The following is a 26,457-nucleotide window of genomic DNA, read 5'->3' on the forward strand; positions in this document are numbered from 1 at the left end:
CTGTTGATTTATAATCTTACGTTGTTAACGGTTAATCTCTCCCTTCCTCCTTCCTCTCCCCTGGTTTCACAGTGCCCCCGGTGATCGTGAAGGAGTGGTGCGCCAGCAAAGCCAAGTCGGCCTTGACCCCGGAGCTGGTCCCGGCGCTGTGCTTCCGGGAGTGGACCTGCCCCAACCTGCGGCGCCTGTGGCTGGGCCGGGCCTCGGAAGACCGGAGCCGACGCACGCGCGCCTTCCTGGCCTGCATGCGCTCGGACTGCCCCGCCCTGCTCAACCCTGCCCTCGTGCCCTCGCACCTGCTGCTCATGTGCTGTGTGCTCAGGTGAGCTTATCTCTCTTTGCCCTCCAGTACCCCCACCCAAAAAGTCCTAGACAAAGCTTTTTTTATTTCAGGTACTCTTGTGCAGCAGTAGCCATGCAAGAGCTTCTGCTTTGCATGTAATGTACCCCTCTCCAAGCCCTATGCTGTCGCCTGACGCGACTTGCCAACTCTCTCCTAGACTAAGACTGAGGAGGAGTGTGTGATGTGATGGAGACTAGTGCTGGGCGGTATACCGGTTCACACCGAATACCGGTGTATATTTTTGTTATGATATGAATTTTTAATATACCGCCATACCGGTGTATTTGATTGCACTGTGGGTGGAATGCTGCGTCGCGCGACATTGTTTCAGAAGGGACCCCTTTCAATGTTGCGCCTCTAAACACGCTTGGTAAAAGTAAACAGTGGAGGCTGTGGCACAAGAAACCTCACGTTTTTCCCTGCTTAAGGCTTCATTTTTTCCTTTGATAAGGGATTTATTTACGGGTGTTAAACAAAATACCTTAAATTGTGTCCCTAGTTAAAGAAAAGCGTTAGGACTTAATAGCCTACATTGGAAGGGATTTTCCAGTAGGCTAAAAAAGATTATTCAACAGCTGTAACTAGCTAGCTGGCTAGTAGGTGAACCCACCGAACACATGGAGCTTAATGATCTTATCATTCATCTTACCTTAATAATATTCGCTGAAATTATCCATGTAAATGTTACAGACATGAACTGAACAATACCTGGCTAGTTAGTCATGATCTTGACTGTCATCAGTGCACTGAAACAAACTTTTTTGCTAACGTTTTGCCTAGCTTGGTAGGATAACCAGACATCCACGTGAATTCTGTTGATGTTATTTACCTAACGGTGACCACACAATAACAATATGGCATGATTCTGATGGGCCTATTTGACAGTGAAGAGATTACTCAGCTAATATGCTTCCTCTAAGTCACACTTGTTTTATATTTCCTTTTTATATTTACTTGAAAATTAATGTAGGCTACCTGGGCTTGAACTTGAAGCAAAAGTGTAATTAATTGCAAGTTGCACTACTTTTTGTGTAGGTTTAAAGTATGTTTGTGAAATTTGCATAATACAAGTTCTGTTGACTGCAATTGCCCATTAGAATCATGAGTACCTGTTTGTAAACAGCAAGCATCATTGGGGCCATGCAAACCTGTATTACTAGGCTTACTAGTGTGGAATTATTGTACAATATTCACTCATGACAGTAAAATAGACCATCCAATCCAATAGACCAAGTCAATCTACTGCAGTAATTCCTCTCTCAACCAGTAGAAAATGTTGTGAACACCTGATTATGCATGGGGGAGGAAATACCGTGAAACCGTCAGAATTTTGAAAAATACCGTGATATACATTTTTGCCCATACCGCCCAGCACTAATGGAGACTTTCACTCAAGTTCTCATTTAGTCTAGGTACTAAACTTGTACTGGAAACTTGCCTTTAGCCTCTTCCTCATATGCCTAATTTATGGTTTGAAGTCAAGTCTTGTAGCCAGACAAAGCTGTAACTACACAGCAAGACAGCACAGACTGCAAGGTCTGTGATTGGGCAGTTCTCCTCCTGTGTGTAGTAGCATTGTGGTTGTATGCTGACTGCTTTACAAGTTACCCCCATTTTTGTGGTTACTATGAAAGGCTTTTCTGATTTGTATTTTTGTCTGTTTCCAGTAACCTTTTAAAATATATACTTCACTAGCAGTACTTTGTGGCCAATTGTGGAAAGTTTAGCTTGCTACCATAACTGTCTAGCAGACACCACACTAAACGTCGGACACAGTTTTTGGAGTTACAGTAACAAGTAGGGCTGGATATTGCCATTGTTTACTTAATTGATTCGGTTCGATTCCAATTCACAAGGCAACATTTCGATCTCAACAGATCTTCATCAGGCAAATAGGAACTGGTAGGTAAGGCCTATATCACATGACCATATAGGCCTATTAATCAGACTCCTGCCTTAAACAGGCTGGGTGCACCCACGGGTGGCAATTAGCACAGACATGCAAGGCACTACGCCCAGATCTTATTGTAAAAAAACATTATGCAAAATGCATGTAGTGGCAATACATTAATACAGAAACATTATGCAAAATACTGTCTGACACCTGTTACAACATTCTTTGGATGTGCACTCTCATCTCTACAGATAGGCTGCATTGCCATCTTTTGTTTGAGTATGAACATTTCAGAGAATATTGTAACACAGGACCCTCACAGCATTAAAGGAACACCTCACCGTAGGGGTGGCACGGTTCACAAAATCTACGGTTCGGTTCGTATCACGGTTCAGGGTCACGGTTTTCGGTTGGGTGCGGTTCTTGTTGTTATTTTTTCTTTTACTCTTTAACACTCCAGAAACATATTTCAGCACATAGCTTAATCATCCACAATTAGGCTAGAGTATTTAGAGAATAATTATCATGTAATAATGCACAAACTCAATTTGACTTCACATAAAGCACATTATTGTCTGAGGAAACTTTAAGCTTCAGTTGAGATTTTGATAAAGCAAGAGGGAAGACATTGATGATTTCAACAATCTTTTCATTTATTTGGCAGGGATGGTGCACCAGCACAAAATGTAGGTCGGGCACCCATATTTTTCATTGCATCGCCTTTTTATCGCTCTCCTTTCATATAGTGTGAATGATTTTTTAACAAGATGTAAAGCTTGTCTTTATTTGAAACACACACATTATGTCATTATTTATTCATTCTATATACTGACATGTCTGATATTCATAACAGCAAACTTTATGCAGATTATAGCCTACTATTCATTATAACTCCACCTCTTAAATTCAGCTGTCTGGCTGAAGCCTCAAAATATTGTAAACAAAGTAGCAGGCTAAGCTCATCATACTCTACTGGTTGGACTGTTCAGTTTCCCCACATTTGTTTTAATTTCAAGGTAAGCTTATACTTTTTCTCCTTGGGACCGGCCCTTTTAAGCCTTGGAGTTGAAAACATTGGTATTGAGATTGTCAGTCAACTTGAATGCAAGAGATTTTATCAAATGTCTGATGCTAACCGTTTTTAACAGTAATTTAGCTAATCGTCTTCTGTGCGTCATTGCGTTCACGATTGTGAATGTTCTATTTGGATTAATTTGGTAAAGTTGCACGCATAGTCTACAGTTGCGGAAGAACATGCTTCCACCCGAGCAGGATCAGGTGCATCAGTTTGACCACGCTAGGGATGATCTCTTGCACTTGCCATTTCTAATACCTTGCGCGCAGCACTCAAAACTCCATACTCCTACTCTCGCACATAAGGGAAACACGTCGTCACATATGTGAATCAATTGCGCATGCCATAAGCCTGAACCGTAGGACCGTACAACGAAAACACACTCCGAACCGTGACATGCGAACCGCACGGTTCGGAGCATTTTTCAAAAACCGTGCCACCCCTACTTCACCGTTTTTTCATATTAAACTATGTTATTCCCTTAACCAAGACGAGTTGATACTTTCAGTTTTACTTTGGAGTGAGGATATTACTGCGCCGAGTCTAAGTGCTCCCAAGTGTTACTCCGCCACTCGGGGCGTCTAGATTTCTAGGCTAACCTCTTTCGTAAGGCCGCCTTGATTTCGAACTTGCGCTCTGTGGATGTTACAGAAGCGGAGATGGGAGAATCTGCGTAACACAGAAGTGTGGAATTTCAGCATGTTAAAAAAAAAAGAGCTTATGCGCGAACAGGAGAATTCCTCCCTATGTTTTCATGTCATTAGATAAGATAAATGTTCACAAAATGGAACTGGTCCAAGAAAATCTTTTCATCTCGGATCATAGAAAAAATGTCTTGCAATGTGAATTTCTGTGATTTAGGTGACACGACATGAGCTAACGGGATAGTTGGCTTGAAGGAGCGCTCTCCAGATGTAAAAGTTTGTCAATAGGTTGTGTCGTCTATTTCTGAAATGTCATTAAACCCAACAGTAGGCCTAAATGAATTAAATTCCATAGCCTAGGGAGGTTAGCAATACAAACTTGAGACACAAGTCAAGTTAGCAAATCAATGGCAGGCTGCACATATCACATGGCAGTTGCAGGTTGAAAGCTCTGTGTGTGTGATGAGAAAAGGCACATAGGCTTCGGAAGGCATTTGAAGCTTTTTTGTATCGGTGCACGTGCAACACTATGGCATAGGCATACGATGTTCTTCTGGGGATGCCATCCTGGTGTGTGTGTGGATTTGTCTTGGTGTGGACTCTCATAGTGAATTTGAGATGTACTCATATCCATGATTTTTTTCAGAGTATGATTGATGTCACTGGTAAGTTTGGCTTTTTGTGCTGACCAGTTTGTTTGTTGCCTTGCTGCAGGTATATGATGCAGTGGCCTGGTGGAAGGATCTTGCAGAGACATGAGTTGGATGCCTTCCTGGCTCAGGCCGTCTCCAACCAGCTGTATGAACCGGACCAGCTCCAAGAGCTCAAGGTAGGACCAGCAGCACCTGCTGGAGCCTAATGGCAAAGGAATTTGTGCTGTTACTGTTTTGTTGTTCATAATGGGTGTTAAAGGGATAATCCGGAGTGAAATGCACTTTGGATCAATTTTTCGGACTATTGGGAGTACATACGTTGAGTTGACACCAAAATCATGTCATTCGGATGTATTTTGAGAAAGTTCGAGCTCACCGTTTTTAGCCAAAACTCGTTAGCCTGGAAGTGACGCGGGCATGTCCTTTCACCGCTACAAAACGCTATTTTTATACCTCTTCTACTGTTCCAAACAACACTACACTTACGTGGTAGTGAGTAGAGGATCCCTAAAGCCAAACCGAAGTATCCCCACGTCTTTATGTGGTCTGATAGAGAGTCCAGAATGAATTTAATCGAGTCCGTACCTTTCCGGAAATGTTAATAAAGTGTTGTTAAAACGTTGCTAGCTGCAGCTGCGACATTTCCGGACGATACTAGACAAAAAACGTTGTCCAGGAAAAATTCAAACCTCGTTATCACTGCACTATTTTTCTCGATTCCTATCACTGCGCGCTACTGACAGCTGGCCAACGTTTTTGTGGTGCAAATATATCACTCTTTTGAACACATATGGTTTTGAGAAGAAAAACACTTTACTTTCGTGACCCCAGAAACTTGCCGGACTACTTTCTTCAGCATCAAAAACGATCAAAAACCGGCTGGATCTCGACTCACAGGACGCTGTCGGGGGGTAAGTCAGTGCTGATGCACAACGTTGCTGACAGGGAACCCATCTAACTTCGTGTCTTAAAACCCGAACTATCCCTTTAATTCGGCCATTTACGCGTGGTAGAGAGAGTTGCGCGTTTTGGGTGGAGCAACCCCAAAATCTGGGCGTTTCTTATATATACAACTCTTGCGCGCATTCTGCCATGGCTTAAGCAACTTTTACCTGCTACGCACTCTGGAGGGCTGGAATAAGGTCGAGCGCCACTACAAGGTGAAACAGCATATTGCTTATGTCGGCAGAAGGCCTAGTTCTAAATACATGTAGGCAACACGGAATTTACAAATTGACATTACAGTATCAAATGTGATGCTTATAAGCTGAAACAGCTTCATGTTTTCCGCATTACAGTGTCACACGTATGGCATATTTCGCGCCATTACCTTCACTGGCTTCATAGTCTACATCAGGGGTCGGCAACCTTTGAGACCTCCAGTGCCAACTTCAACATTTCTAGTCAATGAGTGTGCCACTATCAACAATGATGGTTAAAAAACACACATTAACAACGGGAATATACTTCTACAAATTTGGAATTTTGATTTACATTGAAAATGTGCTAATAAAATAAAATGTTAATTATTATTATTATTATTATTATAGCCATGCATAACAAACGAAACGGCCACAACATTGTATAGGCAACAGCAGGCCTATTTAACTGAACAGTGTGGGCTGAGGCTAAAATTAATCATAGGCTATTTGTCTCAATTAAAAGGTATGTCTTGCCTACCAGTCAGTGTGATCCCTGTCCTTGCTTTTCTTGGCTGAGCATTTTTTTATCTGGGGTTCGTAGTTTGTCACTTTGTCAGTATGAGATTTTTTTTTTTTTTTGCTGATGCTGGTGGCGTGTGCCAGTGATTATGCCTCGGCGTGCCAGCAGTGGCACCCGTGCCATAGGTTGCCTACCCCTGGTCTACATTGTTAAATAGTGAAAATCCCGTTATAATCACCCACTTTCAGTATTGGATCTTACCGATTATGTATCTTCAGTTTTAACTTGACGAGAAGTCATAATCCCATAGCATACTTCGTTCGAATCTGTCCGTATCTTTCCAACTTCACTGAAGACATCCATACATTTGCACAGACGTCTGCACTATAGTGGAGCAGCATTTATTCTCTCGTCTTTTAATTAGTTGGTAATGGAGATTGAACTCGTTATGTCAGTCTCTCTACTGTGTTCGAAGCTGCAGATGTCAGTCTACATGTTTTAGCATAGACAAATTGATATTATGCGAGGCAGCTGCCAGCGAAACCTTTTTGTCAACCGTAAGTTTTTGAATTTAAATCTACACACCTCAAGCACGTCTTGACTCTTTATAAACAAACGTTAAAGCAAAAGTGAAATTGTAAAAGTGAAGTAATTTCTTTGTTAAGCTATGTGATGACACCATTTTACTGTAGACAGTTCTTTATTCAGTTCACCTTGCATATGTTTTCAAAATCAAAGACTGGTTGGTGTTCTTTCTGGATTTAAATGGCATTCAGAAGGTCAATGAGAAAGTCCATGTTCCACGTTTTCACATCAACTTAAATTAAGGAGGAGGTAGATAAGTCTGGTTCTTTTTTTAAAATAAATCACGCCTCTTTCATAAGGCCGCCTTGATTTGGAATTTGCGCTATGTGGGTGTATATATAAGCTGGGACGGCAGAATGCGCTTAAAACATTGATGCGCAACAGAACCGCGTAAAAAAAAAAAAAAGCTTACGCGCGAATGGGAGAATTCCCCCCTAGGATCCAAACAGATCGATGTACATGTCCGTGTTGATAGAATAATTGTAGAAATAAAGCTAACCTTGCAACTCAATGATTTATTACATTTTGAGGGACTAGTTTCTCAATATCAATCCGCTACTGCCATACAGGGAACAAATTAGGCTATTGCAATGCGATGCAAGGTTCGTTTTATTTCTAACAACACAGACATGTGCATCGATAGTCTGACGTAATAATTTATTTGTTTCGGGTGTTCTGTGGAGTGGATTAAGACTGTTTTCAGTGGCACTCTGGATGTTACCGTTGACTTGCGTTATCTCGGCACCAGATTAGCAACAGATGAACGCTGCAACTTAAGGAAGGGCAGAAATTCACTTAAAATGGTCTCCACCGACCTATATCACCCCGACTAAGTTGGAAATGAGGTCCTATGTCCAAAATTCCGAACTATTCCTTTAAACATGGATCCTGGAGTCATAAGCTGTGAAGAGTCTTTGGAGCTTGCAATAACACTGCTCATTTGAACGCCAATGATACTGAAGTTGTTTACAAGGATTTTACAGTTCCAACTGTGTAGAGTGTACATCATTGATCCATTCATTGATAATCTATTACCTGTAGGGCTTGTACTGATTCTGTATGTGTGTGTCAGGTGGAGAAGGTGGATAACCGGGGGGTGCAGCTGGCCTCGCTGTTCATGAGCGGCGTGGACACGGCTCTGTTTGTCAACGACGTGTGCGGGCAGCCGTTGCCATGGGAACACTGCTGCCCCTGGGGCTTCTTCGACGGGAAGCTGTTCCAGAGCAAGCTAGCGCGCTCCACACGAGACAGGGCTGCCCTGCTGGACATGTGCGAGGGACAGGTATGTATTTATGCACTTGGATACCACTAGACAGTAGAGAAGGTGAAGCTAATTTATGCACTAAACGCTGAATATGGATCCAGACAGAAAACCTTCTGTCTGTAAGCTTGAATTTGTTACATATACACTATATTGCCAAAACTATTGGGTCACCTGCCTTGACTGCCATTTGAACTCAAAGGTCAAAGGTTGGATGGAGGTCAGGACTCTGTGCAGGCCAGTCAAGTTCATCCACACCAAACTCTCATTACCATAAAGTTGAGTCACTTTCAACTTTCTCAAGTCGCTCAAGACGTCCAAAACGCAAAGCAGACGGATTGGCCGCTGCTGGCAGCTGAGAGAAGCCAGCTTCCATTGAAAATGAATGACTTCCGGAATCTTTGGAAGCTCAAGTCGGCGGCGGTATGAACGTACAGTTAGTTCCAGTGAAAGGAATTTTGGACAATCCCATGCAGTTTGGGGATGGCCACTTCCTGTTCCAACATGACTGCACCAGTGCACAAAGCAAGGTCCATAGAGACATGGATGACAGAGTTTGGTGTGGATAAACTGGACTGGCCTGGACAGAATCCTGACCTCAACCCTATAGAACACAGAATGAATTAAAGTGGAAACTGAGAGCCAGTCTACTCGTCCATCATCAGTGTGTGACTTCACAAATGCGCCTTTGAAAGAATGGTCAAAAATGCCTATAGACACATTCCTTAACCTTGTGGAAAGCCTTCCCAGAATAGTTAAAGCTGTTATAGTTGCAAAGGATGGAGCAATGTCATATTAAGCCCTATGGATTAAGAATAGGATGAGACTGAAGTTCATATGGGGGTCAAGGCAGGTGACCCAATACTTTTGGCAACATAGTGCATTTTTGTGTGAAACGGAGAGCTAGCCTGGCTATCACTAGTGTTGTTTTTGGCGGCCTGTTTTGGTTTTAGTTTTAGTCTAGTCTTTGTGTCAAGCTGTCATTTTAGTTTTTATCAGTTTTAGTCACGTTCATACTCTTTTAGTCTAGTCAAGTTTTAGTCGACTAAAAGTATGAGCATTTTAGTCTTATTTTCGTCTAGTTTTAGTTGACGAAAACTAATGACTTTTAGTCTTGTTTTATTCAATGAAAATTGGATTTTAGCATCTTTTTATTAATGCAATTCTATTTTAAGGGGTTGTTCCTCCATAGACTGGGTAAGACTGTTTTTAGTGGCAGGCACTATAGCACCAGCGAACTCTGAAACTATAGGACTGGATGAAATGTGCAGATAATGGTCTCCACTGATAAATATCACACTGGCTAACCTGGAAAGAGGTCCTATGTCCAAAATTCTGAACTATCCCTTTAATAGGAAATGATACATTTTGGTTAATTTTCATGGATTAAAAAATTACAAATATTACAGGTTACATAGTCACTGAACATTGACAGTGGAATCAGGTATGTTACACATACTCCCCCTGTCACCATGAAAGGACTATTTGGAATATTCTGTAGACCTGCTGTTCCTTTTCTGAGAACAATTTAACTTAAGATCAAGTTGTCCTTAGGTTATTGAATGCTGTAAATGTGGATGCTATTTCACCATTAACTAGGTAGCCTAAGCGTGGTTACACACAGTTGTCATCTTAATGCAGTGTTTTGTAGCCTATAAAACGCATTTCACGTTCATCACTCAGTTTTGGTAGGCTACAGGCCTATGCCTTGAGTGGTCGCTGCCCCTTTAAATGCGTGGGACTTTAAATCAGTTTTAACTCCATGCTGATTTTGTTGATGAACAGCACCGTCTTTGATTCAGTTCTTCTACCGTTTAAATAAACGACACACGCGCACTTGTGTGGTTGGTAAGGAATTGTTTTCAATAGTTTTCTCTCCCACACAACATTAGATAGCCTACTAAGCCAAGGTTCCATTAAAATGTGTCTATGATTAGAACTTCGTTGCTGATCGGTGGAATAATGTTATTATTGTAGGCTATATGACAGCGCCAGCATCAGCTGGACAGAAGCTTAGGCTACACACTAATCAAATCTGCAGTTGCCTGTTAACATTTTCATCTGAATTAGATCTACATGCGGAGGTGAGATAAGTAGCCTAGTGCAAAGTTGAACTGAGAGAGTTGCCAATCTAACGGACTGAACGTAGCCTATATTTCTTAGCTTCTATTAGCGATAACGATAGGCTATACATCTACCGCTCCTTTGCTACATGATCAAATATGATCAGATGAGTGACAGAAGCACCGGATATGACCAACAGGCCCACGCGAGAAACGCTGGTCCTCTGATATGATAATCAGACCATGCAACCTGATGCGCCCCTGAAGTGAGACGCAGGAAACAGAAATACTGCAAAATAATAACACGACTAACCGACACAAAATAATGTTATAACATTCCTGTCCTTCTGGTCTTCGAAAATGAAGAGAGATGTTAGCATGGTTTTATTTTGTAAACCACATTTAGTCTCGTTTTTATTCGTCAACTGTATTGCCTTATAAATTTAATTATAGTCATCGTCACATGGCCAGCATTTGCGTTGCGTCTCGTCTCGTTATAGTCACGTGAAAAAAGTTCGTTGACGACGATATTTAGTCATAATTTTTGTTGACGAAAGCAACACTAGCTATCACTAGACCAAACTCAGTCTTTTAAGATTGAATATTAGTCTGGGGAGTCTGCGCTGTATTTCTAAGGCACAAGAGGCATGATCAGTGGGCATTCTTTGTGGTTTCTTTGTCTTTTCACAAGTATATATTTGTGTCTCCATTTCCTCTGTGTTTCTTTCTCCCCCCTTTCTCCTCTTCACAGGAGGAGTTGGTTTCTCGGGTGGAGAAGATGCGTCAGGCCATCTTAGAGGGCATCAACCTGTCCCGACCGCCTCCCCCTCCCCCACCCATGCCCCCTCCTGCCTTCCTGCCTCCTGCCATGGTGCCCCCTTTCTACCCCATGCACCCCATGTACCCACCTCGGCCACTGGGGGCCATGCCCCCTCCACACCACCCGCATCACCCCCACCAGCACAGGCCTCGAGCTTTCCCAGGTCAGCAATTCTTCACCTTAAGGGTTTTAAGTCGGAGTTGCTACTGCCATTTACCACAGCTACTCTTGTGTAGTGCTTGAGTAGCAGTACTTTTGGAAACTATAGCATTCCCTCTCGTCGCTGATTGGCCTGACCTTTTTGGGGTCTGTTGCAAACATGAATGGTGGAGAATGATGCCGTTTCAGACTAGCATCTCTATGAAAAGAGATTTGGGTGGGCGTTGCCAGGCTACTTAAGCCAGGCAGACACTGTATGACATCCAATCTCAATCAGACGGGAGCTGGAGCATTGCTTGATATGTGTTCTGATTTGGCATAGTAAGCCTACTCAAATAACAAATCAGACAGGAATCTGCCCAATACTAGTTTGTCAGGTTTGACTGAATCTGGCCTGAATCCCCCCCAGTGATTTTTACTTTGGCTTGAAAACTTCACTGTTGGTCAGTCAGCAACTCCTGCTCCTTCACTTTTAAGGCGAGACACTACAGGTGATAAGGGTAAAAAATTTAACTTGCACATATCATCATGAAACTTCACCAGCTGATTAGTCACATAAATGTGTGAAAAAAATGTATTGCAAGTTTTCTGTAATTTAATGTTTGAATATGGTAATGAGGCGTTATGGCAGCCGTGTTGTAGTGGTTAGGGGTTGCCGGTTAGGGGTTGCCGGGGTTGCCGGTTAGATCCCCGACCAGTCCACCATGGCTGAAGTGCCCTTGAGCAAGGCACCTAACCCCTCACTGCTCCCCAAGCGCCGTTGGTTGGGCAGGCAGCTCACAGTTCTGGGTTGTGTGATTCACCTCACTGTGTGTTCACTGTGTGCTGTGTGTTCACTAATTCGGTTAAATTGGGTTAAATGCAGAGAACTGAATTTCCCTCACGGGATCAAATATTCTATTCTATTCTATTCTAATTATGCGCTAATTTGCATATATTTCAAACCTCAAAAACTCAACATTAGACAAAGCCAGGTCCAAAATAATTTTTTCATGTTGTATATTAAATCTAAAGACATCTTCAGAGGGGTTTATGGATATTTCATTTCGTTTTCCAGTAAATCTGAAAATACTGCTAATACCCATAAAAACTTGATGTTTGCCTCATTTTTAAGAATAAAATGTCATATAAATCAGGCTTAGAATAATAAATCAACAAACCCCTCTGAAGAAGTCTTCACAATGTACTTAGGAATACAACTGGAAAGTTTGGTGTATGTAGGTGATACAGAAGTGGAGTTTTTGAGCTTAGAGTGGGAGAGGAAACTCGTTTCGAGAAAACTGCCTTTAAACCATAGAAACACAGCCATTGAGATACCGTTCTAAAGCCTAGACTCGCCTTTGAACTTTCGCGATTGGTTGGTAATACAAAGGAAATGCCCATATTTAGATGCATAGCGTCATTCACGAGGAACAGGGCTTTCCAACGGTGTCACACACGATATGCTTCGGATCACGGTCGCGGTAGGACTTAAGAATGGGGACTTTTGATGAAATTAGGAGAAATATATAGGCGCGAGTAGACAAAATGTCAGGAAATAAACACCTAAATGAGCAAATCGGACTTTGTTGTTGTAGTAGGGTGGTAGAATACATGCTAAGGTAGCAAACTATCACAAAATCTCGAAATTGACCGGGGCTAAAAAAAACACCATTTTCACCTGCCGTGTCTCGCCTTAAGGCACTCAATAGATTACTGCTCGTAAGCTGACCACACACAGCCAGTGATGTGACAGTCAAATGTGACTGTGGAATTCTGTTTATTGCTTTACTACACACTGGTGACTTGATCGCCCATTGGTTCAGTGAGCAAAATATTTAAATGTATGGATCCATTTTGAGTGATGTAGCCCTTAGGAGGACAGCAGATAGAGATGAACTATTTTGTCATTGAATTGCTTATTTTATTGCCTACTTAAAATTGATTGCAGTTTTGTTTGCAGTTGTTAGCCAATTTCAAAAAGAAAAATTGGTTGTGTCCTTCACTCCTCTGTCACTGCATTGAGGTTCTTGTAGCTCCACCATCTAGTCTTTGTGTCAACTTTCTGAACTGGGTCACCGTATTCTTAATTCTCTCTCTCTCTCTCTCTCTCTCTCTCTCTCTCTCTCTCTCTCTTTCCCTTTCTCTCTCTCTCCCTCTCTTTGTCTGTCTCTATCTCTCACTCCCTCTTTCTCTTTATTTCTCTCTCACTCCCTCTCTTTTTCTCTCTCTCTGTCTCTCACTCCCTCTTTCTCTGTATTTCTCTCTCTCATATGCACACATGTATATGCAACCCACTTCTATTATCACTCTGTGGCTCCATAAGCACATTAAACCTTCCTGCCTTACACTCTGTTCCCAATAGGTATCCAGTCCATACCTCCCCAGGGAGGCAAGTTGGAAATAGCCGGCATGGTTGTGGGCCAGTGGGCTGGGAACAAACCAGTGCGTGGAAGAGGGGGGTTCAACATGCAGGTGGTCTCTGTTGGAGGAGGAAAAGGGTACGTTAAGTGTTGCATATCGTTCACGTTTGCAATTCTTATCTTTTGCCCTAATTATTTCCCTTGCCGCTCCAGATTTTTTTGTGTGGGAAGTGAAGTGAAAATGATTGTGTCATCGCTGCGTCCCCTGCCCTTATTTTTGTCCTTGTGTCCCATCACAGAAGGGGTAAAGAGGTCATCCCAAAAGGAAGGGGAGGGAAGAAGGCTCCCACCACCAACAGAACACAGGTACACATGCTTTGCGTGACTGGTTTCCATGTACATGTGCCATGGTAGGCTAGAACAGTATAGAATTATGTATTATAAACCCATGAAACTGGAAGTTTTGGTCATGGTATTATGTCCATATACAAATTAACAGTCAGATGACAGAGTATGTGATTAATTAGATTAATTTTTTAATGACTTGACAGCCCTAAGAAACACTACCCCAGCCTTTGCTGGTGTATGGGGGTGAAAATTCCTTTCTTTGTCTATTGTCCACAATTCAGATTTACTGTAGGTCATCACCGCAAGTGCATAGTAACCCCAAGGTGTGTGCCATCACCTACGTTTTGCCTGCATGGATGTGCGATTGAGTGCGCGTCTGAATGTAACATGCAAGATGAAACAACCATTTCTAAGAGGCATATAAACAGCTTAAAGGGACACTTCACCGATTAGCATTAAGCTTTGTATCTTTAGAAAGTCATGTTTTTGAATGGTCGTGCATCATTCCCTCAGTTTGCCTTGAGATGGGAGAAATACGGATTTCAATGATGGACTTCTGCTTTCAATGATGTAAAAATCATCATTTTACATCATTGAAAGCAGGAAGTCCTATTCATGAGTTTCATTGAAATCCGTATTTCTCCCATCTCAAGGCAAACTGAGGGAATGATGCATGACCATTCAAAAACATGACTGGTTTTCTAAAGATACAAAGCTTAATGCTAATCGGTGAAGTGTCCCTTCAATTTCTGACATTGCTACTAGCATATGTATGCATTATTTATATTGTAAGACATGTGAAAGAAATGAATGACATAGGCATGCACAAATTCATAATTTAAACTAAACTAATAGGGCATTAAGTTCCACTTTTGCTTTCATCACGATAAAATAGCCTACAATATGGAGAAAGTTCCCTTTGAGTGCGATCGGCTCCAAAAAATTGATGGGGTGTCCTTAGCCTATGCAACACATTTCCAACAATTTTTGTGAGAATTGTACTGGTAGCTTTTGCAATATTGTTGTCTCTCTGAAGTGGAGACAACACGAAGGATAACAATAATGGTAATCATTTATCAAAGAAAGAATAGTAGATCTACAGAGATGAGGTAATAGTTAAAGGGATATTCCGCCATTTTTGGAAATATGCTCATTTTCCACCTCCCCTCGAGCAAAACAATCGATATTTACCTTGTTCCCGTTCATCCAGCCATTCTGTGAGTCTGGCGATACAACTTTTAGCTTCAGCCTAGCATAGATCACTGAATCGGATTAGACCATTAGCTTCTCGCCTGCTAGCTTCATGTTTAAAAGTGACTAATATTTCTGGTAATTTTCCCATTTAAAACGTGTCTCCTCTCAAGTTAGAAAGTGCAATAAGACCAACTGAAAATGAAACCTGGCGTTTTTCTAGGCTGATTTGACATGGAACTACACTCTCATCTGGCGTAATAATCAAGGCAACTTGCAAACGTACCATAGGCGCAGTGATATCGTACGCAGCATCTGAAAATAGTCTCCATAGACATCAAGCAGTAGTAGTGCCAGTAGCTGCAAGTTGCCTTGATTATTACGCCAGATGAGAATGTAGTTCCATGTCAAATCAGCCTAGAAAAACGGCAGGGTTCATTTTCAGTTGGTCTTATTGCACTTTCTAACTTGAGAGGACACACGTTTTAAATGGGAAAATTACCAGAAATATTAGTCACTTTTAAACATGAAGCTAGCAGGCGAGAAGCTAATGGTCTAATCCGATTCAATGATCTATGCTAGGCTGAAGCTAAAAGTTGTATCGCCAGACTCACAGAATGGCTGGATGAACGGGAACAAGGTAAATATCGATTGTTTTGCTCGAGGGAGGGTGGAAAATGAGCGTATTTCCACAAATGGCGGAATATCCCTTTAACAAAAGCAAAAAGGCCTCAGCCATCATCTGGCCTGCTTCAGCACAAGCCACCCAGACAGCTCTCACATACGGGCAGATAGTTTAAAAGTTGAATGTAGAGAGTGTTATTAATGTTGATAGACAGAAAGTTGAATGGATGTTGAATGGATGTTGATAGGCAGATTGTTTAATGGATGCTGTCAATCAAAAGGTGCAACCAGTTTAACTGGCTCTTTGGTGGGGCCTAGTTGAGTAGCTGCAGAGCGGTAGATGGACCTCCAGAGGTAAAAATGGCAGCACTTTTTCCAGGCTATTTCCGCGTTATGGGACTTTTGGGACTATTAACAGCCAATCTCTTGGTCAGTAGTCAATGAGTTAATTGATTACACCCTCCAGTATCCAGAAGTACTTCCCACCCTCCTGCGATTCAGCCATTCAGTGCAGGTTTTTTGGAACTTTTGATCGTGTGGCGGCAACATCAAAGAGTGTTACAGGTGTAGATCAGCTTAATTAGCCCATTGTGATGTTAGAGTGCCAATGCAAAGTCTATGGGGGAAAAAGCTTGTTACAGTGCATGAAAATGCACTGTACTGTTCTTCCTAGGTTTCTTATTATTCCAACTTCTTCTAACGCTCGCAATTCAGCTTGAACCGTTTAACGTAGAAACTTGATTCAAACTTTGTTACGTAGGTCTTACTAAGGAGACCTGTGCAATATATTTTTCAACTTTGTAACTTTTATACTTTTTAAACTGTAAATTAAAAACTATTAAACATTTCCCCATAGACTTAACATTGCTCATTATGACATCACGGCAGCAATTAGAATGTTACGCCAGGTGGCCAGTCCAGGTGCAGCAGCTCTCTCTCTCTCTCTCTCTCTCTCAGGCTTTAAACTGGCTTTCTTGAGACTACATTTTCTGTTCCCCTGTATCAACGGTATCAACATAAGTCTTCCTAATTCCATCCAACTTTCTATCCATTCATCTTCTTCAAACCATTCACTCATCCACCCATTCTAAACAGTCTGCCTATCAACATCAATTAGACGATCTACATTCAACTTTGAAACAATCTACTCTGTCTCAGGCCTGGCTCTCTTAAGACTAGCCAGTTAAATTGATTACACCTGTATCTGTATCCACTACTCTCTCAGTAGAGAGCTGTGTCTCTCCATTCTACAAGAATATAAGGCACATTCCATCCAACTTTCTATCCATTCATCTTCTTCAGACCATTCACTCATCCACCCATTAAACTGTTTATCAACATCCATTAAACTCTCTGTCTATCAACATTAACTAGACTGGTCTTCAATCAGCCAAAGAGGACACATGTAACCCCTCTCCTAGTTACTCTCCACTGGCTCCCTATAGTAGCCAGAATTAAATTTAAATCTCTCACTCTGGCCTATAGGACACTGACTGGATCTGCTCCCAGCTACTTCAGTTCTTTAATCACGATGTACATTCCCAACCGCCCATTGCGATCTTCTGAGGAGCGTCTGTTATGTCGACCAACCATACATGCTAGGTCAAATTGTAGATCCTATTCTTCAGTGGTTCCGTGTTGGTGGAATGAGTTGCCCAGTGCTCTCCGTTCCAGCAACAGCTTTGGATCTTTTAAGAGGGGTCTTAAGGCATATTTATTTAATATGCACTTAGTCCTTTGAGTTTGTGATGTGTTATGGTTTGTATAATAGTATTGTTTTGTTATAATTTGTCTATTGATAGAATTTGAAATTTATTTTGCTATTGTCCTTAAATTTAGCCATACCATGCTTTAGTTATTATTATTATATATAATTAACTGAGTGACTTATTTGATTGCTATTCTCATTTCACTGTTTTATTTCTCATTAGGTTAGTGCTTAAAATTATTGTTTTACTGATAATATTACTATTCTCCCTAGTTTGTAATTGTTCACTGTTAATTTAATTTGTATTGTTATTTATTTGTATGTCGCTTTGGACAAAGGCGTCTGCTAAATAACCATAGCCATAGCCATAGCCATAGCCATAGCCATAGCCATAGCCATAGCCATAGCTACATTCAACTTTTAAATGATTTACTCTGTCTCAGGCTTTAAGCGTACACTCTGGCTCTCTTAAGACTAGCCAGTTAAATTGATTACACCTGTATCAACAACTCTCAGAGAGCTGTATCAGTGTCTCTCTTAACAAGAATATAAGGCACATTCCATCCAACCTTCTATCCATTCATCTTCTTCAGACCATTCACTCATCCACCCATTAAACTGTCAATCAATATCTATTAAACAATCTGCCTATCAACATCCATTAAACATTCTGTCTATCAACATTAATTAGACTATCTACATACAACTTTTAAAGTATTTACTGTGGGTCCCTCTCAAGCAGCGTTTATATGTCCTCCCTCGCTCCTCGATCCTCAATGATCTACATAAAGAAAGATAGAAGAAGGGCTAGACTATCCCATTGTTGCCGCTCCATCATTCTTTATGTAGATCAGTGAGGAGCGAGAGAGGACGCGTAAACGCTATATGAGAGGCACCTCATATCTCCTCATATGTCTGTCTTAGGCTTTAAGCATACAATCTCATTAAGACTACAGATCCTGTTTCACTACGTCCTCTGTCCACAACTGTTTCAAAATAAAGGTCCTCACTGCAATAATACACTATTAAATCATTTAACCATTGAAACTACTCAACTATTGAACTGTTCAACCATTCCAACTGTCAGTTATCATCCACTATGCCTCCAGTCAACTACATGAAACCTCCATGTACCTATCAACCAACATAGCAACCATTAAAATTAAGTGTTTATGACTGTTTCCATAGCAACCAACATGATTATACTGCAGTAACTTCTTGTTTCCTGATAGTGGCCACCATGGATAGCCTACCCTAGCAACAAATGTTTCAAAATAAAAGTCCTCACTAGCAAGTTAGCTAGTTAGCATGGTTAGCATTGTTAGCATAGTTAAAATTTTTAGTATAACTGCAAAAAATCATCAACTAAGTTAGCTAATCAACCTGGTTAGCATTGTTAGCAAATTTAGCATTGTTAGCATAGTTAGCATTTTTAGCATTACTGCTAGAAATCATCGGTTAAGTTAGCTAATCAACCTGGTTAGCATTGTTAGTAAAGTTAGCATTGCTAGCATAATAAGCATTTTTAACGTAACTGCTAGAAATCATTAGCTAAGTTAGCTAATCAACATTTTAACATGAATAGAAATCATTACTTAAGTTAGAACTGGAACGTTTCATCTTTAAAACGTCTACCTTCACACTATCAACTCTCTGTAAACTATGCAACCACCATGTTTACCCTAGCTACACCTTAGTAACCATATCTACATTATCTATCTATTTTTGCATTTTCATGCACTGGTAATTCCTTGGAATTGCATTTCTAGTTTTTTGTTAATATCTCAGAAAGCATAAAGCATAAAGAGCTGAAATGTACATTGCCCATGTGTCCCTTTCAAAACCTACATTGCAAAGTTTGAACCAAAGCTTTCTTTGTTTTGTTTTATGTTATTATTTAATAATAAATAATAATAGATAGTAATAATATTATTTTATATGTAGGCCTATAGTAGCATGTGATTTGGACTGAATATGCATGAATATTACTGTTTAGTGAAATGGCTTGAGTTCAGTGGTCTTAATGTGGATTGGTTTTGTCTCTCCAGACCTTGTCGTCATCGCCGCCCCCCAGCAGCTCCCCGAAGTTGACGGAGGAGGCCAATCCGGGGGCCGCGCTGTCCCCCGTACCTGCGGAGGGTGCAGTGACGGCGCCCCAGCAGCTGAATGGCAGCTCCCCAGGAACAGCCATTGTGCAGCCCCTGGACCTGCCACCTCTGGCCCAGCCAATCCAGTGTGCCTTAGCCAGCAGAGACAACCAATCAGGAGATGGGGTTGAGGTAGAGGCCCCTTGTTGCCTTGATGACTGCCCATCTGAGGGTGCACTACAGAAGGAGGAGTAAAAAAAAAAGAAAGAAAAATAGAATCTCCCGATAATGTAACGGAAGTAATCGAAAGTGGTGGAGAGAGTGATGCGTGTTAGACTGCCTTTCCTTGCAAAAATCCTAAATCCAAGGGGCCGCAGTAGCCAGTTTTAATTTCCCTGTCGCGAATCGGTTTAATTTATGATTCTACATTTGCTAGAGACCACACATTTGGGCGTGTGTTGAGCAGTGGTCCACTTGTCACCTGTGTATCCGGCAATTTGATTTCCTTGTTAAGCAGTGCTGTCCCCCACAAGACCTTCACACGCATTGTGCTCTGAAATGTACAGCCTTGGGAGAAGTCCTCTGCTGCAACCCCCCACCTCCACCCCAACTGCATCAGTGTGCTTGCATTGTGACCAGCTGCGGTTTTATTGCTTTTTTTTTAAATTGCCTGTTCTGTCCCCTTAACATTGTGAACAAGTCACTGTCAGTTTTGAGTGTTCAGTTGCCAGAATAGGCTACAGCTGCCCCTGTTTTCCCAAAGCACCATATTTTGTTATGTTCTGTTTTTATTTTGGGTGTCTTTTTAAAAAGAAAAAAAGAGAACTTCACCCACTAAGGAAATTGCCACGTGACGTCTAAAGTGCATTGCAAAAACGTTCTAGCTTAGAGCGGTACAGGATTTGCGATTTATATATCGATTTATATCAGCTTTTGTGCTGCATGAGCAAGAATGGCACACAGTTGGTGGCCTCTCTGTTTCCCGCAGCCACACATGAAACTGTGGACTAGTGTAAAGTGACCTCACCCCTCTTACAGAGACGTGAGCTAGCGACTCTGAGTTGGTCAAGCATAGTGTGTCATTCCTTTGTGTCACCCTGTGTGTGAGTGTGTGTGTGTGTGTACCTACTACTGTACATTCCAACTCAGAGGCCAGCCAGCCCCGTTTCGTAGGATATCTGATGTGCTGTTGATCACTGAGGTCGTCTTTTGACAGAGAGACTAGGTTAGGAATGGGGGGTTGGGGTGGGAAAAGCACTACAAGCCCAGTCCTTTTGTATATCCCCTCTAAACAGCTGCCTGGGGACAGTCCTCCTCTCTGTGACATATGTTTTTATTATTATTTTTGTTTTGGTTTTTCTTCTTGAAACCCTTTGCCTAGCATTGCACTGCCACAGCCCCAGAGCACTCTGGTTGGTACCAACTCTGTGCGCTGCTCTAAACAGAAAAACAAACAAGTCCAAAAGAAACAGAGAAAGCACCTTACGGCACCCCCACCCAAACAAATATATAAGAATTATGCAAGCCCCCTAACCCCACCCTTGAAATCCAATTGTATTTTTCCATCGCTGTCCCCCAAAAGAAAAGATTTATTGATTGTATGTCAACATAATGGCACTTATTATTTATTTATTGTATGAATTAGGACTGTACAAATGCTTTAAAATTCTTTGGAAGAGCTCCCAGCCTTTTATGAGTGTCAGTGGACATATACCGGCGGCCCGGTGGTTGTGGTTTCTGACAGTCAAACTGTTCAGAAATGAATCCTCCTTTCCACCACCCCAACCCACTCCTTTGTGTCTGCATGACGTGTGTGCATGTAGTCTGACCCATTTGAATGTGAGAACAGAGTGCAAGCCAAGGAGCCAAGCTTTGTTTTAAAAACAAAAAAGAAAAAAAAAACTGTCAGCGGTCCTCTCCCCTGTGTAATGCGCCAACCTGGCTTAACCAACTAAACAAAAAAATTAAAGAAAAAAAAGACAGCATCTTTGAGTTAGAGGAGAACATCAGTGGAGGCAGATGCTCAAACTTAAAAAAGTATATATCCAGTCAATGTCATTGTAGTTATGTATGTGTATAGTACACATAGATTTATATATATATACACCCAGCGTGAGGGATCGCAGTGCTCTCGTACGATGTTAGTGGAGTTGTTTTATCAATGGTTGGGAATACAAAGTGCCCCTGTTGATCTGCTAAGAGGCCCCATCCTGAGCGTCACTTCTGTTTTGCCAATGAGACACCATCTGCGATCCGTCGACTTCTTTCTTTCCTCTGGCCATCAGCACTTGATTTGTGCCTAACCAGCATTCCCAACCATTGCTGAAATTGTTTATCTTTTTTTTTTCTTTATTATTATTATTATTATTATTACTATTATTTCAAAATGAAGATGATATGACTCGAAATGACGGTGATGTTTTTACCTTTATCACCATCAAAAACAAGACACCCCTGTCCCCCCTTGTGCTTGTGCCTCTCCATACCCTTGTGACCATGCGCTGTAGCTCTTCAGTTGTTGTGGCCGTAAAACTCGTTGTGCACCTTTATAAAATTGAAATGAAATTTTAAAAAAAGAATAAAAACCATGAAAACAGAAAGCACTTCTGCTAAACATTAAAACAAGACACTTTTAGTCCTTTTTGGGGACATGCCCTACTTTGCAGAAAAAGAACCCTTTTTACTTAATTACCAACCTTTGATTTAATGGATTTTGAATTTGTGTTATTGTTTTATTGTTGGGTGTAGCAACAGAAGGAGCAGGCCTACATTGTGATTTGGAAAGTCACTTTAAGTGGACATACATGTATATGCATGGATTTATAGGCAGGCCAATCAAAATCAAATATACAGCATGTAGTATAAGCCCTCGGTAAATTAAACATAAAATAAACAAATTCGCACAAAGGCAAGTCACTGACAAGCACCTTATTTTATTACAATATTAAATAATCTATCTTGTTGTGCCACAAAAAAATCTATATGAAAATGCTATATAAAGCAAGGTGTGACAGAAACCCTTAATATTTAAGTGTTGATGTATGTTGTTAATGCTCTTTCCCCTGTGGGATGTTACCCTTCCCCCATGTCATGTGTTGCTACACTGATACACTTTAAAAAGCCCCTTTCAGTGTATTCAATTGATGAGGCAGGAGTTCAAATAAGGGTTTGCAATTGATAGGTTTTATAATAGGATTTAAATATTACAAAAAAGTGCAAAAGTCTACGTTTCTTAGAGAAGGAGCTTGTATATGACAGTACTGGACATACTTCACAGTTCTGCAGTAAGAGAGCCAGACTAATCTAGACAGTAGCATGACGGACTGTATACTAAGACTAGTGTTGTACGGTATACACAAACCTAACTGCGATGAACGTGGCCCTTAGGACAGGATGTTTATTGCATTTCATTGTAAAATGGTGGACAGCAGTGCTTGTGTGAAAATGGATGTTTTCGTCGTTTCTCAAGCACATGCAGAGACCACACTTGCACACAAACACACACATTTAAAGTGAGAGAGAGACACACACACACACAAAGTGCACACACAGTCTCATGTACGCCTACACACATACACACACACTAAAATTTCAGTTAAGTTCAGCTCATCATGTTATTCTCTCCATTTTGTGATATTAGGTGACAGTGCGTTTTCAGTCAGTTCTCTGAATGCAGGCGGTTAGTGGTGAATATTGGACACATATACTGATTCATTTGATCTGGATGTAGAATGATGTAACATGCATGTGCTCCCTCAGTTTTGGAGCACACACACATAAACATATACAGACATGTTCACATTTGGTGTTTTGCGCTTAGAGACACTAGCTAGCATAATTTTAAGAAATCACATTCACTTACACAGGTGGTGTATTGTCCAGAATGTTGTCATTTTTGTTTTAGTTGATTATTTCAATGTTTGATTAGTGATTATTGTTATTATGTTTTGGATTTCTATTTATCCTCTCCCAAACTACTACTTTCTTTTAATTTCCTAACATTTTCTCCCCATTTAAGAATTCATTTCTAACCTGCTCACTCTTGAGTTGAATTGAAAAAAGTAAATTACTTTCTTTTACATGCTAAAATTGGCGCGATAATAGTTGGATTATAGTAATATGGTGTTATCGCGTTCTAATCATTTAAACTAGCTTCGGTGTGTCATAAACAATAATTCCCTGTTCCCTCATGCAACCCCTTGATTCATTGAGTGTAAGCACCTATTTGCAGAGCATAGCTCTACCACCCTGTCATCTGGACAGTGTACACCAGGGATTGGTGATTTGATCATCTCCGTAGTCCTGAAAGACTCAAATCTACTTGTCCTCACTCACACACAATCCTTCGCTATAGTGCGGTCTGTCACTTCAGCCAGTTTGAAATAGTGATAGTTCTATCTTTGTCAGACCCCACGTCACCCTAATCGTGATACCGTGTATCTATTTACTTCTATCTTTTCTCTGTTTCCATTGGTATATCCAGGCCTCTCTCTTTCCTTGACTTCAGTACTATAACCTTAACCCACTATACTAACAGTAAGAGTAATATTAACATTGATAACCAGTCTGTATGTAACCGTAGCCAGAACATGGGAAAAATGTATTTTCAGCAGAACAAAAATAACATCCCTCTATGGTTTTTCATTCAGTTGTGCAAAATGCTTTTCTTACTATTTTCTAATGTTATTACAAACTGCTACTACTCCTACTGTTCCTACAGTTAGTAATCAGATACGCTTAGCAGATAGATATTTTCAAAACTGTAATGATTGCAATTTTCCTTATTTGTATTTTGTATGGTATTGTTTCTGACCACTTCACCATTATGATGTAACTATCGCCCAGCTAAATTGAGATTCCCATTCGTTTTGTTTCTTCAGACCATTTGCGAATATCTTTTTTTTTTTTTTTTTTTTTCCAGCCTTGAATATAGTTAAGTCTATTTTGTTCAGGCTGAACCTTGCACCCTTGCACAAAGCAGAAGAAACTATCTCTACAACTGAACCAAAGTGCATACTTTTCTTATCTATTGGTGTCGGCCCAAAATTAGATACATTTTGTTATTTCAAAATCTATATGGTATATATATATATATTTACATTTATATAGAGATGTGAAAGACATATTATGGGTCCATGACAAGAAACCGCATGAAGGAAACTTGTGATGTTTACATCTTTTTGGTGAAAAGTGGCCAAGTCTTGTATCGTCCAATTTCATTGCTAAGAATTAAGATGATTTCTTTTTTTTTTGTCATTATCCTCTTGTGAGTGAACACAGGTCTCAATACAGACAAGTACCAACATCTGCCTCTCACTTGCTTATCAAACATACCCCTCCGCTCTAAAAGCACACCTATGTTAACGTCACACATTCATGTTCAGTGCTGTAAAACAAACTCTAAAGATATTCTTGGGCACATACACTTGTTCATGGTCACACATGCGCACACACACACAAACACACAGACACACACACACACACACACACACACACACACACACACACACACTTAGTGAGTTGAGCAATGCCCTTTGTTTTCTGTAGTTGTGTGTGGGAGATGTTTTTGGTGTAGCCTCATCCGTGAACCTCCTTTCCCCATGCAAACCCCGACTCTGTGGGTCCTAACACTGCAGGACCAGCTTTCTGCTCTGTACCTGCCTTTTCAGATTTTAAGCCTATGATGAAGTGTTGTGTACTCACCCACCTACCTTCCAGATGTTCATGTGGTCTTTGCCTCATCACAGCACCCTCCTCCCCCTCCCATGTTTATTTTTTGTCGTTATTATCATTATTTGGGCGGATAAATTAGTGTATGACCCATTTGTAGGCAACACATATTGTCGTCTGTAATTGGAAGAGTGATCCGTTCATCAGAACTGGTGTTCTGATGTATGTATCAAATTCTACCAACGAGCTTGTGTAGTGAGAGGTTATCTCATTGTCATCATTATAATTATTGCTGTTATGATTCAGATTGATATTAACAAGTCTCATTTTTAGTATAAAGAAAGCACCAGATGGTTTTGGAAAGAAACTTTTTTTTTTTATTATTTGTCTTGCTGTTGTGGTCTGATTTCACAGTGGATGAGGAGGAAAGCCTATGAGGCTATGAGGGAAAGAGAGAAAGAGAGAGAGAGAGAGAGAGAGAGTCAAAGTCGGCAGTCTTGTTTGTACGGTTGGGAAATGACTTACAGTGCTGAAATAAATTTTATTCTTTTAGTAAAATGTGTCTGTTCATTTTTTATCCCTGAGTGTGTAGTTTTTGAAGCGTCCATCTTCCATGATTGCGTAATTGAGTAGCCTATATTTAGCATTGTTTTAACAGAATGTGTTGACAACAATATATTTATAATATAGTTTCTATATACTAACTCTGTTTGGCTACTGGCATGCTCATTTTCGACTATTAATTGCAAGAGGTCACTAGATAGGAAATACTTCTCTGTCAATTTTGAGAAATCACACTACCCCATTCAGTCTCGCGACAGTTCACGATCTGCGTCTAGTTTGGGTGGAAGATGGCGGAAGCAAATTTAACGTTAGCAGATGCCAACTCCAGTCGAGAGAACGTTTATTCGTGGGGCATCTGGAAAGATGCTTAGAAGATTCAGCAGATGACCAAATGTGCTGGTTTAATAACAGTCTATGGAAACAATACGGTGGCTTTAGTCGACCAAGATTCTTTAACGATTTGTTTTTCCATATTGCCTGCACTGTGGACCGCCATTTTTTATTTTTCGTCTTTCTGTAAACTGAGCTAGTCAGTGTTGGCTAGCACGGTGAGCCAACGTGCCAGCTTCCTATACACAGTAAGTGAATTAATTTTCATCTTGACTCTTGAAAAACATAGCTAATACATATTGTGTCTGTTGTATTTGTATAGAAATATGGGTGCTAGGTTAATGATTGACTCGCATAACTCCAATCGTACCTTCTGATTAGCTGTCTGGCTAGCAGTAGCAGGTCATTTCTAGCCAAGTAACGTTAACGTTAGC

At 40.9% G+C, this 26,457-nt stretch overlaps 1 protein-coding gene across 1 annotated transcript in view; it reads left to right on the forward strand.

Moving 5' to 3' along the window:
* The window catches only part of fam120c (family with sequence similarity 120 member C), a 35,075-nt gene extending 9,394 nt beyond the window's left edge, over positions 1–25,681 (forward strand). The window contains exons 10-16 of the mRNA XM_062540751.1: positions 73–322; positions 4,671–4,785; positions 7,929–8,138; positions 10,932–11,163; positions 13,504–13,639; positions 13,801–13,867; positions 19,421–25,681. Of these exons, the coding sequence (XP_062396735.1) occupies positions 73–322; positions 4,671–4,785; positions 7,929–8,138; positions 10,932–11,163; positions 13,504–13,639; positions 13,801–13,867; positions 19,421–19,714 (1,304 nt within the window). The 3' untranslated portion in view covers positions 19,715–25,681. The remainder of the gene's footprint in view (positions 1–72; positions 323–4,670; positions 4,786–7,928; positions 8,139–10,931; positions 11,164–13,503; positions 13,640–13,800; positions 13,868–19,420) is intronic.
* Positions 25,682–26,457: the final 776 nt, after the last annotated feature.

Source organism: Sardina pilchardus, chromosome 7, assembly GCF_963854185.1.
Source record: "Sardina pilchardus chromosome 7, fSarPil1.1, whole genome shotgun sequence".
NCBI classification, from domain to species: domain Eukaryota; kingdom Metazoa; phylum Chordata; class Actinopteri; order Clupeiformes; family Clupeidae; genus Sardina; species Sardina pilchardus.